We start from the raw sequence: 15118 nt of genomic DNA, 5'->3' as shown, positions 1-15118 counted from the left end.
TAATGACTCTACGAACTTGTGTTTATTGAATAAACTTAGATAATGGTTGAATTTCCAGTGGGTAGTAATTACTAACATTGTTGTTCATTAAAATGTCTAGCTTTCAAGTCTTTTGCCCCAGTTTTGACATTCTAATTTCAAGACTAAAAGAATTAGTGAGAAGAAAGTTTTAAAGATCACTGTCATAAAAAAATTAAATAGTTCAGTTGACTTTCTTCAGTTCTCTGACACTTAAACTTCAAGAGAAACAAAATTCCCAAACTGAAGAGAATTTTGAAAGTTCTCTGGTTCTTCACCTAGTATGATATGCACACTTAAAAACATTAAGTTCTATTATTACTTCCACCTGAAGTACGTATTTCCCAATTTCCCAGGAGAAAATCTATTGCTCAATTATCTATGCTCTCAGAGCACTTCACCAACTCTTTTATACAGAACTTCTTATATTTCTTAATTATTATTATTTTTTATCTCTCCCACTAAATTGTAACCTCATCTGGAGGAGGGATGAGAGTTTAGAAATCTTTATAATCCCACATTTATTACTTGGTCTAACACAGAAGAAACTCAATAAAGGTTGAATAAATAAGTTATTGAATGAATGGATAAATAAATGTATTTATATAATGTATAAAGTTCAAGTTCCTACGTATGCACCAGGTGAAGGGCTAAAGTTGGCAGGAAAAATCCTCAACTCTATTCTCTACACTATTTGTGTCTCTCAACTTCCTTCATACTTCTATTTCTGCTTTTCAACCTGGTTTACTGCAAACTATTAATTATTTCTACCTCTAGATGTCAAACGGGTACCTCAAACTAAATATAACCAGAATCAAATTTCTTATCATCCCCATCCTCCAAAACTGCTCCTCTTCCTGAGTCGCCTATTTAAGTTTAATGACATCAGCAACCCAAGTCAAAGGCTGCTTTATCTTTGACTTCTCTTTCTTCCATCACCTTCTGTTTATCAGTTACCAAGTTGTTTTGTATTTATTTCCAAAACAGCTTTTAAATGGTCATTCAATTAATCATCCATTCAACCACTATTCACTGAGTTATTTATATGTGCTATCCATATTATTCTAGTTATTATGATGTATATAAAATCAATTAATCTTTTCTCTCAAAAAGGTTACAGTCTAATAGACACATAAGCACATCAGAAGTTACAATACATAAAGATAAGTGCTTGATAGGTTTTTTTCAGGAATATAGGAAAAGAATATCCCAATTAGATTTGGGAGGAACAGAAAAAGCTTCCTGGACATGTTATATATGATGTGTAGGTATTAGCTAGATGCAGAGGGGCACAGGAACATATATATCCAGAAAAAAATATGGCATGTAAGAAGCTGTGAGATTTGAGTAAGTATGGCATGGTTTGGCAATCTAAATAGTTTGGCTGAAGTGATGCTTTTGGAAGAGTGATGATGGATATGACTGTATAACTATAGAATTATACAGAGAGGGTTTGTTCATAAAGAACGTTGTATAAAAAGTTAAAAAGTACAAGCCTTAACATGGAAATTGTGGAGGCGGAGGTCACTGAAGGATTTAAGCAAAAGAGTGACATGATGAGATCTATACTTTAAAAGATTATTCCATCTGCAGCTGGAAGGTAGATAGGAAGAAATGCCAGATTGGAGGCAGGAAGAACTACTACTGGAGGACAATTACACTATCCTGGTGAAAAATAAAGGGTGCCTAACTACAAGATTGGCAGTGAGAATGATTTTAAGGGTAAATGGGAAATTTCTATCAAAGGAGAGATTGGGATAAAGGTGATAATTGATGGCATGGGGTTATTGAAGAGTCAGGAGAGGATTTGATGCAAAACGTATGCAGAACTTGAAGAGGTGAATGAATACTTCTATGGAGACAGAAAGGAAGTGGGAAAGATCCCTGCATATAGGTATAAGTTTGTAGGTGGCAGGTGGGGTTGCCTGATAAACTACAGGATGCTCAATTAAATTTGAAATTCAGATCAACAACAAATAACTTCTATTATAAATATTTTCCAAATATTGCACCTCCATCTTTCCACAAGTTTCTTTTTCCTGAATGCCATACATCCCCTTGTCTGCTTCCCAAATTCCTACTCATTCATGTAGGCTCAAGTGCTATCTTCCCTGCAAAACATAATTTGACTTCCCTGACCCTGTGCTCTCACAGTATTGCTGATTATATATTATTCATTATGATTATTATTAAGGTTTTCCTGAATATCTTTCTCTAGATTTTAAGTTTCTTGAAAACAGGGATCAGGACTCTTTTTTTTTCTTGAAAGTAGGAATCTCTGTAGCCTTATGGTCTAGCACAATGGCTGCCATGAGAGGCGGCCAATATCTGCTGAATAAATGTCCTGTTTCCAATCTTTATTATTTATTGCCTAATTTTCCTGTCTTCAGTTTCTCCCCTCTTTAAACCATCCTCCAAACTGACATAAGAGGTATCTTTTTAAAATATAACCATCAAAGATATTTTACTACTCAAATATCTTTGATTACTTCAAGATGCCCGTCTGACAAAGCAGAAACTCTTCAGCATGGTACTGAATGCTCTACATAATTTACTATCAAAGCTAAGGGTATTAGAGCTCAGACTTTGAAATTATATCTGTGTTAGAATTCTGGCTATATAGCTTAAAATTATGTGACTTCGAATGAATAACTTAATCATCTGTAAAATGGGAATAACTACCTCATAATGCTGTTGTGAAAATTAAATGAGATAATGACTATAAATGAGATAATGTCTATAAAGCATTTACTAGAGTACTGTGCTGCTCAATATTAAGAACACTAACAAATATAGCTATTATCAAGATCCTTTCCAGCTTCATCTCCTATCATTTTGTCTCTCTCTACTCCCATTGATACCTCCATAGCAGCTACATTTTATAACTTGCCAATTCTCCCAACTTCAGGCTATTTCATTCTTACATGTGAATTCATAATGCTTTATTTGCTTACAGCGCCCATTCTACATCAGCTCGCATGGCAAGTCTTGGTATTTAAAATTTTGCTAGGGATATTTCCTAATATACATACAAAACAGTAAGTTTGTATATATACCATAGTGTTAAATAAAATCTGTGCTGGGAAAAGGCCTAGAATGTTGCTTTAAAATGGTTAGATTAAAAGCATTGCTGAAATAATAAATTAGTATGTGAGTCATCATGATGAGTTTCAATAACGGTAATAAGCTAATAATTGTGGCTTCACTTGTAAGTTAAAAATGCTTGGGTTTCTTCAGGTATTTTGTGCTATGTAGAGAGGTTCATGGACACCATAGGCTTTCTTTTATTTTAATCAATGGATATCTTATGTCCCTAGAGGGTTTTTTTAGTGGTCAGGAAATTCTCATCCATTTATTTATTTTCAGCCATTTATATGCTATGGCTTTTTAGAGTTTTTTCTCCTCATCTCTTCCAAAAAAATCCTTTTGGGTGATTTTGCAAATATTGTCACCCTTAATCTCAGTTCATATCAAACTAGAAAAATCATTTGCAGCTATCTGAAACCTAAAGTTTATTAAATGCACCTGAGACAGCTTAAAAATATCCAGAAATGTTCTGATATTCCTAAAATATTTTTCCCATTTATTGAGAATCAGGATCTCTAGATAACCATAATTATTTAGTCTCTCTCTTCTTCTTCTTCTTATTTTTACCTTTGGTCCTTCAGGGCCGTTTTGTCCAGGAATCCCAATATCTCCCGGAAAACCCTAGGGAATATAAAAATGTAGAGAGTTTATTCCATAGAAAATTACTTTAAATCCATTTAGCATATAAAATTCCCTTTGCTATTCCTCCATATCCAGTTAAAGCAATTTATACTCCTCAAAAATTCAATATTGAAGATTAAGTTAGGCAGTTGTTTAACACTGGAATATAAAACTTACAAAGTGTACTAAAATAGAATTTACTGCATCAGTTATTCACAAACAATCCTGAGGTCCTCTAATTCAGTTTAAGAGAGTAGAAGTCTTAGGCAAAAATTATTCACAATGTGGAAATAAGGCAAAAAGGTGTATGACATGTTCTTTCAACATCATATGGGATACAGGGCTACCAAAGATTAAGTGAATGTACTTTGTTGTACTCATTGTTTACTAACTACACGTTAACTTACAGATTTTTGTTAGGTAGAGATGCAAACAACTTCTGTCTGATAAACAAAAAAGCACCCAAAATTATGGCTTAATATACAGGATTAATCAGTTTTGTATCTAACCCAACTATCTTATTCCAACATCCCCATATTTAATTGTCTATAAATACTTAAGTCCTCAAAGGCTCTATGAACCATTATCTTACAAGTTTCATCGTTAATTAATAAATTGAATAAAATCTTTGACCTGTGTTTACTTTAGATTTGCATGAGAATCATGATTTTACTTTTTTGGAAATTATATTAGCAGTCTAAAATACTTGGCTCAAGAAATGAAAAAAAAAATTGAAATGGATCACAGTGTTAAATACAATCTGTGCTGGGAAAAGGCCAAGAATATTGCTTTAAAGTATCAGATTAAAACTCTTGCTGAAATAATTAGAGTGTGACTCATCAGATTACGATTCAATAATTGTAATAAGCTAGTAATTGTGGTTTCATTTTATTGATTTTGTCATAGGTTATTTTCCATTGACATTAGTGAAGGAAAAAAGTAAAAGAAGTATAAGAATCAGCATCTTGGAAGGGGGGAGGAGCCAAGATGGCCGAATAGGAACAGCTCCGGTCTACAGCTCCCAGCGCGAGCGACGCAGAACATGGGTGATTTCTGCATTTCCATCTGAGGTACCGTGTTCATCTCACTAGGGAGTGCCAGACAGTGGGCGCAGGTCAGTGGGTGAGCGCACCGTGCGCCGGCCGAAGCAGGGGCGAGGCATTGCCTCACTCGGGAAGCGCAAGGGGTCAGGGAGTTCCCTTTCCAGGGGTGACAGACGGCACCTGGAAAATCGGGCCACTCCCACCCGAATACTGTGCTTTTCCGATGGGCTTAGGAAACGGTGCCCCAGGAGAGTATAGCCCGCACCTGGCTCAGAGGGTCCTACGCCCACGGAGTCTCGCTGATTGCTAGCACAGCAGTCTGAGATCAAACAGCAAGTCGGCAGCGAGGCTGGGGGAGGGGCGCCCGCCATTGCCCGGGCTCGCTTAGGTAAACAAAGCAGCCTGGAAGCTTGAACTGGGTGGAGCCCACCACAGCTCAAGGAGGCCTGCCTGCCTCTGTAGGCTCCACCTCTGGGGGCAGGGCACAGACAAAAAAAGACAGCAGTAACCTCTGCAGACTTAAATGTCCCTGTCTGACAGCTGTGAGGAGAGCAGTGGTTCTCCCAGCACGCAACTGGAGATCTGAGAACGGGCTGACTGCCTCCTCAAGTGGGTCCCTGACCCCTGACCCCCGAGCAGCCTAACTGGGAGGCACCCCCCAGCAGGGGCAGACTGACACCTCACACGGCTGGCCAGGTACTCCAACAGACCTGCAGCTGAGGGTCCTGTCTGTTAGAAGGAAAACTAACAGAAAGGACATCCACACCAAAAACCCATCTGTACATCACCATCATCAAAGACCAAAAGTAGATAAAACCACAAAGATGGGGAAAAAACAGAGCAGAAAAACTGGAAACTCTAAAAAGCAGAGTACCTCTCCTCCTCCAAAGGAACGCAGTTCCTCACCAGCAACGGAACAAAGCTGGACGGAGAATGACTTTGACGAGATGAGAGAAGAAGGCTTCAGACGATCAATTACTCCGAGCTACGGGAGGATACTCAAACCAAAGGCAAAGAAGTTGAAAACTTTGAAAAAAATTTAGAAGAATGTATAACTAGAATAACCAATACAGAGAAGTGCTTAAAGGAGCTGATGGAGCTGAAAACCAAGGCTCGAGAACTACGTGAAGAATGCAGAAGCCTCAGGAGCCGATGCGATCAAATAGAAGAAAGGGTATCAGCCCTGGAAGATGAAATGAATGAAATGAAGCGAGAAGGGAAGTTTAGAGAAAAAAGAATAAAAAGAAACGAGCAAAGCCTCCAAGAAATGTGGGACTATGTGAAAAGACCAAATCTACGTCTGATTGGTGTACCTGAAAGTGATGGTGAGAATGGAACCAAGTTGGAAAACACTCTGCAGGATATTATCCAGGAGAACTTCCCCAATCTAGCAAGGCAGGCCAACATTCAGATTCAGGAAATACAGAGAAAGCCACAAAGATACTCCTCGAGAAGAGCAACTCCAAGACACATAATTGTCAGATTCTCCAAAGTTGAAATGAAGGAAAAAATGTTAAGGGCAGCCAGAGAGAAAGGTCGGGTTACCATCAAAGGGAAGCCCATCAGACTAACAGCGGATCTCTCGGCAGAAACTCTACAAGCCAGAGGAGAGTGGGGGCCAATATTCAACATTCTTAAAGAAAAGAATTTTCAACCCAGAATTTCATATCCTGCCAAACTAAGCTTCATAAGTGAAGGAGAAATAAAATACTTTACAGACAAGCAAATGCTGAGAGATTTTGTCACCACCAGGCCTGCCCTAAAAGAGCTCCTGAAGGAAGCGCTAAACATGGAAAGGCACAACCGGTACCAGCCACTGCAAAATCATACCGAAATGTAAAGACCATCGAGACTAGGAAGAGATGGCATCAACTAACGAGCAAAATAACCAGCTAACATCATAATGACAGGATCAGATTCACACATAACAATATTAACTTTAAATGTAAATGGACTAAATGCTCCAATTAAAAGACACAGACTGGCAAATTGGATAAAGACTCAAGACCCATCAGTGTGCTGTATTCAGGAAACCCACCTCATGTGCAGAGACACATATAGGCTCAAAATAAAAGGATGGAGGAAGATCTACCAAGCAAATGGAAAACAAAAAAAGGCAGGGGTTGCAATCCTAGTCTCTGATAAAACAGACTTTAAACCAACAAAGATCAAAAGAGACAAAGAAGGCCATTACATAATGGTAAAGGGATTAATTCAACAAGAAGAGCTAACTATCCTAAATATATATGCACCCAATACAGGAGCACCCAGATTCATAAAGCAAGTCCTGAGTGACCTACAAAGAGACTTAGACTCCCACACATTAATAATGGGAGACTTTAACACCCCACTGTCAACATTAGACAGATCAACGAGACAGAAAGTCAACAAGGATACCCAGGAATTGAACTCAGCTCTGCACCAAGCGGACCTAATAGACATCTACAGAACTCTCCACCCCAAATCAACAGAATATACATTTTTTTCAGCACCACACCACACCTATTCCAAAATTGACCATATACTTGGAAGTAAAGCTCTCCTCAATAAATGTAAAAGAACAGAAATTATAACAAACTATCTCTCAGATCACAGTGCAATCAAGCTAGAACTCAGGATTAAGAATCTCACTCAAAACCGCTCAACTACATGGAAACTGAACAACCTGCTCCTGAATGACTACTGGGTACATAACGAAATGAAGGCAGAAATAAAGATGTTCTTTGAAACCAATGAGAACCAAGACACAACATACCAGAATCTCTGGGATGCATTCAAAGCAGTGTGTAGAGGCAAATTTATAGCACTAAATGCCCACAAGAGAAAGCAGGAAAGATCCAAAATTGACACCCTAACATCACAATTAAAAGAACTAGAAAAGCAAGAGCAAACACATTCAAAAGCTAGCAGAAGGCAAGAAATAACTAAAATCACAGCAGAACTGAAGGAAATAGAGACACAAAAAACCCTTCAAAAAATCAATGAATCCAGGAGCTGGTTTTTTGAAAGGATCAACAAAATTGATAGACCGCTAGCAAGATTAATAAAGAAAAAAAGAGAGAAGAATCAAATAGACACAATAAAAAATGATAAAGGGGATATCACCACCGATCCCACAGAAATACAAACTACCATCAGAGAATATTACAAACACCTCTACGCAAATAAACTAGAAAATCTAGAAGAAATGGATAAATTCCTCAACACATACACCCTCCTAAGACTAAACCAGGAAGAAGTTGAATCTCTGAATAGACCAATAACAGGAGCTGAAATTGTGGCAATAATCAATAGCTTACCAACCAAAAAAAGTCCAGGACCAGATGGGTTCACAGCCGAATTCTACCAGAAGTACAAGGAGGAGCTGGTACCATTCCTTCTGAAACTATTCCAATCAATAGAAAAAGAGGGAATCCTCCCTAACTCATTTTATGAGGCCAGCATCATCCTGATACCAAAGCCGGGCAGAGACACAACAAAAAAAGAGAATTTTAGACCAATATCCTTGATGAACATTGATGCAAACATCCTCAATAAAATACTGGCAAACAGAATCCAGCAGCACATCAAAAAGCTTATCCACCATGATCAAGTGGGCTTCATCCCTGGGATGCAAGGCTGGTTCAATATACGCAAATCAATAAATGTAATCCAGCATATAAACAGAACCAAAGACAAAAACCACATGATTATCTCAATAGATGCAGAAAAGGCCTTTGACAAAATTCAACAACCCTTCATGCTAAAAACTCTCAATAAATTAGGTATTGATGGGATGTATCTCAAAATAATAAGAGCTATTTATGACAAACCCACAGCCAATATCATACTGAATGGGCAAAAACTGGAAGCATTCCCTTTGAAAACTGGCACAAGACAGGGATGCCCTCTCTCACCACTTCTATTCAACATAGTGTTGGAAGTTCTGGCCAGGGCAATTAGGCAGGAGAAGGAAATCAAGGGTATTCAGTTAGGAAAAGAGGAAGTCAAATTGTTCCTGTTTGCAGATGACATGATAGTGTATCTAGAAAACCCCATTGTCTCAACCCAAAATCTCCTTAAGCTGATAAGCAACTTCAGCAAAGTCTCAGGATACAAAATCAATGTACAAAAATCACAAGCATTCTTATACATCAATAACAGACAAACAGAGAGCCAAATCATGAGTGAACTCCCATTCACAATTGCTTCAAAGAGAATAAAATACCTAGGAATCCAACTTACAAGGGATGTGAAGGAGCTCTTTAAGGAGAACTACAAACCACTGCTCAAGGAAATAAAAGAGGATACAAACAAATGGAAGAACATTCCATGCTCATGGGTAGGAAGAATCAATATCATGAAAATGGCCATCCTTCCCAAGGTAATTTACAGATTCAATGCCATCCCCATCAAGTTACCAATGACTTTCTTCACAGAATTGGAAAAAACTACTTTAAAGTTCATATGGAACCAAAAAAGAGCCCGCATCGCCAAGTCAATCCTAAGCCAAAAGAACAAAGCTGGAGGCATCACGCTACCTGACTTCAAACTATACTACAAGGCTACAGTAACCAAAACAGCATGGTACTGGTACCAAAACAGAGATATAGATCAATGGAACAGAACAGAGCCGTCAGAAATAATGCCACATATCTACAAGTATCTGATCTTTGACAAACCTGACAAAAACAAGAAATGAGGAAAGGATTCCCTATTTAATAAATGGTGCTGGGAAAACTGGCTAGCCATATGTAGAAAGCTGAAACTGCATCCCTTCCTTACACCTTATACAAAAATCAATTCAAGATGGATTAAAGACTTAAATGTTAGACCTAAAACCATAAAAACCCTAGAAGAAAACCTAGGCAATACCATTCAGGACATAGGCATGGGCAAGGACTTCATGTCTAAAACACCAAAAGGAATGGCAACAAAAGCCAAAATTGACAAATGGGATCTAATTAAACTCAAGAGCTTCTGCACAGCAAAGGAAACTACCATCAGAGTGAACAGGCAACCTACAAAATGGGAGAAAATTTTCGCAACCTACTCATCTGACAAAGGGCTAATATCCAGAATCTACAATGAACTCCAACAAATTTACAAGAAAAAAACAAACAACCCCATCAAAAAGTGGGCGAAGGAAATGAACAGACACTTCTCAAAAGAAGATATTTATGCAGCCAAAAAACACATGAAAAAATGCTCACCATCACTGGCCATCAGAGAAATGCAAATCAAAACCACAATGAGATACCATCTCACACCAGTTAGAATGGCAATCATTAAAAAGTCAGGAAAAAGCAGGTGCTGGAGAGGATGTGGAGAAATAGGAACACTTTTACACTGTTGGTGGGACTGTAAACTAGTTCAACCCTTGTGGAAGTCAGTGTGGCGATTCCTCAGGGATCTAGAACTAGAAATTCCATTCGACCCAGCCATCCCATTACTGGGTATATACCCAAAGGACTATAAATCATGCTGCTATAAAGACACATGCACACGTATGTTTATTGCCGCATTATTCACAATAGCAAAGACTTGGAACCAACCCAAATGTCCAACAATGATAGACTGGATTAAGAAAATGTGGCACATATACACCATGGAATACTATGCAGCCATAAAAAATGATGAGTTCACGTCCTTTGTAGGGACATGGATGAAATTGGAAATCATCATTCTCAGTAAACTATCGCAAGAACAAAAAACCAAACACTGCATATTCTCACTCATAGGTGGGAATTGAACAATGAGAACACATGGACACAGGAAGGGGAACATCACACTTCAGGGACTGTTGTGGGGTCGGGGTAGGGGGGAGGGATAGCATTGGGAGATATACCTAATGCTAGATGACGAGTTGGTGGGTGCAGCGCACTAGCATGGCACATGTATACATATGTAACTTACCTGCACGTTGCGCACATGTACCATAGAGCCTAAAGTATAATAATAATAATAATAATAAAAAGAAAAAAAATAATAAAAAAAAGAAAAAAAAAAAGAATCAGCATCTTTAAAAGTAAAGAAAGCTGAAATTAAAACGTGAACATCCACAAGAAAAGGTAGTTCAGTGAAGGGATAAGTTGTAATGGGAATAAAAAATATGAAGTAAGATGGAACAGCAAGGTTGTTTCTGGGATATTCATTCTGGAAAGAAAAACAAATAATAAGAAAATGATACTAACGTATCCAGTCTGGATTAGGACACGAATGCCTCGACTCAGATTTAAAGCTTGGATTCTGTGAGGAAAAATATAATTTGGGGACATTTCTGGCAAAAGAAAAAGCAGTGGCAACAGGAAGATGATCACAAGATCAGATTTCTGAATGTTCTGGAATAGTTTAATACAGATACATTTAACACAAACTTGTTGATTGCTTTACTAATCAAAGAAAAGCAGGCTCACCTATGCTATTATTTGTATATATGGCAATTTTTAAAAAACTAGATTCTTTTCCTGATAATTTTATACCCTTTCTCTAGAACACACCCTTTGTTAGTATGTTTTTTTGTGGGGGAGATTTCTTGTGGACTTGAATCAAGACACTTCTAGCTCCTGCTGTAACACTAGCTAGTCTAAAATTGAACTTATTACCTTCTCCATTATGTTCCTCCCTCATCCTCTGTTCACTATTTGAGTGAATGTCACCTTGAGGTAATCCCCCAGTTTCCAAGCCAAAAATCTGTATAACAGATTTTTCATATGCTTTGAATACTTTCATATTTTTTATATATTCTGAATACTTATTTTTCCCTCACCACCACCACCACGACCATCTTCTAATCATTTACTAAGCCCCATCCATTACATCTCCTATTTTGCTGTTGGTCTGAACCACTTTTCTACAAACCTCCCTCCACAACTCTAGGGCAAGTCACTTTCTCTATTTTCCTATTGCTTATTCATGTTCCTATCCCCTATAAAATGCATTTTCACTCTGTAGCCAGACTGATCATTCTATGGAACCTGAGCATGCCACTTTGTTACTGGCCTCAGAATAGAATCCAAATTCTTTAATACACAGTTTACAGGGTCTTTCGTGATTTGGTGGTCTCTATTTACCTCTCTTCTTTACCCTCTTCCACCCAGCACTTCAGTCACTGAACAATTTTCATACCCTCATAATATATACTCTCTTTCAATTCTGGGCTTTTGCATATACTATTTCCCTCACCTTGAATAATGTTCCCTTAAGTTTCCTCAGCTAGAACACTTATGTTTTAACTAGAAGACTGAATAATATTTTACTTGCAAACTTTTATTTGACCTCCATACCTTGAATTAGGTTGCTTCTAAGAACTCTCACACCATCCTGGGGTCCTACAAGGTACCTTAATGTAGTGTTTTGGCTTGTTTCGTTTTCCTAATCAGATTGTAAACTCTTTCAGTGCAGTTTTATGTTATTCACTTCCATATTCTCTGCAACCAGTACAACACCTGATACACAGTAAGTGCTTAAAAAATGCTTTGTCGTTGTTGTTGTTGCTGCTGTTGAATGACTGGTTTCTTTCTTCTTTTCTTTTTTTTTTTTGAAAGAAAGTGCATGTTTCATGGCTAGTTTTAGCCCCTCAGTACTGGTTTTCAGCCAATTTAGAGCATTTACTCATAGCATCTGCATAGATAAATCAATAAATCCTGTCCATCCTCCAGATAAGCCTGGAACACACTATCACAGCGGTCCCCAACCTTTTTGGCACCAGTTTCATGGAAGACAATTTTTCCATAAGATTGGGGCATGGAGGATAGTTTCAGGATGAAACTGGTCTGCTTCAGATCATCAGGCATTAGACTCTCATAAGGAGCATGCAACCTAGATCCCTCACATGTGCAGTTCACAACAGGGTTTGTGCTCCTATGAGACTCTAATGCTGCCGCTGATCTGACAGGAGGTGAAGAAACTCAGGCAGTAATGCTTGCTCACCTGCCACTCACTGCCTGCTGTGCAGCCCAGTTCCTAACAGGTCACAAACCAGTACAGGTCCACAGCCCAGGTGTTAGGGGCCCCTGCAGTATCATGCCAGAAAACAAGAAAGCTATCAAAGGTATCAAAAGTAGAGTCATATTAAAAACACTTAGCAGGTGCTTGAAGAGGATCCCCTCAGCCAGATATGGGACAATATGAACTTCAACAAGGATAAGAACTACAATGGATTGAAACACATCAAATATGTTTAAATTGATAAGTTCATAATTATACAACAGCAAAAACTGTCCATGTTCAAAGGATGAAAGGAGGCTCACTCATTATCTTGAAACATGGTAAACAAAGGTGAAGAATCAAGCATTTGTTCTGCCTTAGTGTACCACTAGTAACCAAACAGTAGATGAAGGGATGTATTCCAGCCAGTAAGTGAAAAAGAAACAAGAGGATTAAAAAACTCCCCATTTTGCAATGCCACAAATAATGTAATTGATCTAGGCACTGAGCATCAACTATTACTAACATCACACACACAAAAAGAGATCACCAGACATTATGTGCTTCCTGATAAAAGAACAGAATACCACTGATTGTCTTGCCAAAAACAAACCTGAATACAGTAAGGTCTCTACATGTGACTACCAATTTGCATGAAACACACAGGACCAAGAAACAGGCAGAACTACACCATGAGACTATAATCAGCAAAATCCAGACTGTGGGAAACTACAGATCAAATGATTGGGGAGCTTCAACAACTAAATTTTAAGGGGGAAAACAGGGAATAAAGAAAGAACTTGTAGAGTGAAAGACATAGCAAATAAAACAAATAAGCCTAAACTATAGTTTTTAAAGATGCACACTTGTGTGATAAACTATGTTTTAAAAAGGAGGAACTGCTTACTTTTGGGAGGAGAGCTGGGCTTGTGGTTTCATGGGGCACATAATGGCTTCTGGTGGTAACTGTCAGTTTTAGTCTTGACCTGTGTGGTAGTTACAAGAGTCTGTCTTATAATTGTTTGTGATACACATTTGTTTTGTATAGTTTTATGTGTCTGTGTTTTACTTTACAATAAAACGGTAAGAAAAAAATTGCTGGGGTGACTTCTGGGTAAACATGCAACACCGAATATACGTGTGAATCTCTGCTCCTTAAAACGTCATTAAAATATCAGTGGAGAAATATTAAAAAGACAAAGTGCTAAGGTCAAGGATAATAGAAGAAAAATATGTCAACAGAGCTGATCTCATAGTATAGTCATACAAGCTGAATATTTTAAAATTGAAACTTTATTGAAAAGCTAACAAATGTATAAGCACAAGTTTTTTTAAATTTTTTATTTTTATTGGCTTGTATTTATTTATTATTTATTTTATTTTATTATTTTTTATTATACTTTAAGTTTTAGGGTACAAGTGCAGAACGTGCAGGTTAGTTACATATGTATACATGTGCCATGCTGGTGTGCTGCACCCATTAACTCTTCATTTAACATCAGATATATCTCCTAATGCTATCCCTCCCCACTCCCCCCTACCCCACAACAGGCCTGGTGTGTGATGTTCCCCTTCCTGTGTCCATGTGTTCTCATTGTTCAATTCCCACCTATGAGTGAGAACATGCGGTGTTTGGTTTTTTGTCCTTGCGATAGTTTGCTGAGAATGATGGTTTCCAGTTTCATCCATGTCCCTACAAAGGACATGAACTCATCATTTCTTATGGCTGCATAGTATTCCATGGTGTATATGATAAGCACAAGTTATTAAAAGGAGGAGAAAGATCTCTATTTCCTTCCCACATAGGAGGGCTTAGAACCCTGGCCAAAGAAACTTTTCATTATTTTAAAAATTCATACGTAGGTTACTACCAAGTAGAGATCTTGCCTTTTAAATAATACATTTCAATATGTTAAAACCAGAGTTAACTGTATCAACTGAACTTTAATGATAACATATCTATAAAGGAAACCTTTTTTTAAAACACACTCAAAATGTACATCAAATAACATGGACATCTTTGCCAAGTAGCAAAATTTCAGAAAGCTTACAGATTGAAAAATAAAAAAGTACATCATCAGAGTCCATACTTTTCATTTTTAAATACTACATTAGCATGAAACGATACAGGAAGAAAAGTAAAAACAAAAATCTGATGAAGATGCTCTAATTCATTTTTATAAATTTAAAATAATTTAGAAAACATTAATAAGTCCAAACGTTTTCTCTCACAATGTGTTTTACTACCTCAGTTAAGTCATCCTATCACAATTTAAAATATAATACCTTAGTGAAGGAAAGAAACAGCAGTCTGGCTTCTGGTGTCTTCTTAATAGAACTAGTCTGACCACCAATTTTTACCAAGAAGCAGAAAAAAGAAGTAGTTTTAAAAATAGTATGTGAAAATATGTCTTCTGTTTTCAGACCCTTCACATCTGTTT

At 37.6% G+C, this 15118-nt stretch overlaps 1 protein-coding gene across 8 annotated transcripts in view; it reads right to left on the bottom strand.

The window, feature by feature from the left end:
• Nucleotides 1–15118, bottom strand: part of COL24A1 (collagen type XXIV alpha 1 chain) — a 428817-nt gene that overhangs the window by 241910 nt on the left and 171789 nt on the right. For all 8 annotated transcript variants that reach the window (XM_063653313.1, XM_054478067.2, XM_063653314.1 and 5 more), the window contains one exon: nt 3673–3726. In XM_063653313.1, coding sequence (XP_063509383.1) covers nt 3673–3726 — 54 coding nt within the window. The remainder of the gene's footprint in view (nt 1–3672; nt 3727–15118) is intronic.

This window comes from Pongo pygmaeus, chromosome 1 (genome assembly GCF_028885625.2).
Source record: "Pongo pygmaeus isolate AG05252 chromosome 1, NHGRI_mPonPyg2-v2.0_pri, whole genome shotgun sequence".
NCBI classification, from domain to species: Eukaryota; Metazoa; Chordata; class Mammalia; order Primates; family Hominidae; genus Pongo; species Pongo pygmaeus.
This window is presented reverse-complemented; position numbering and strand designations above follow the sequence as displayed.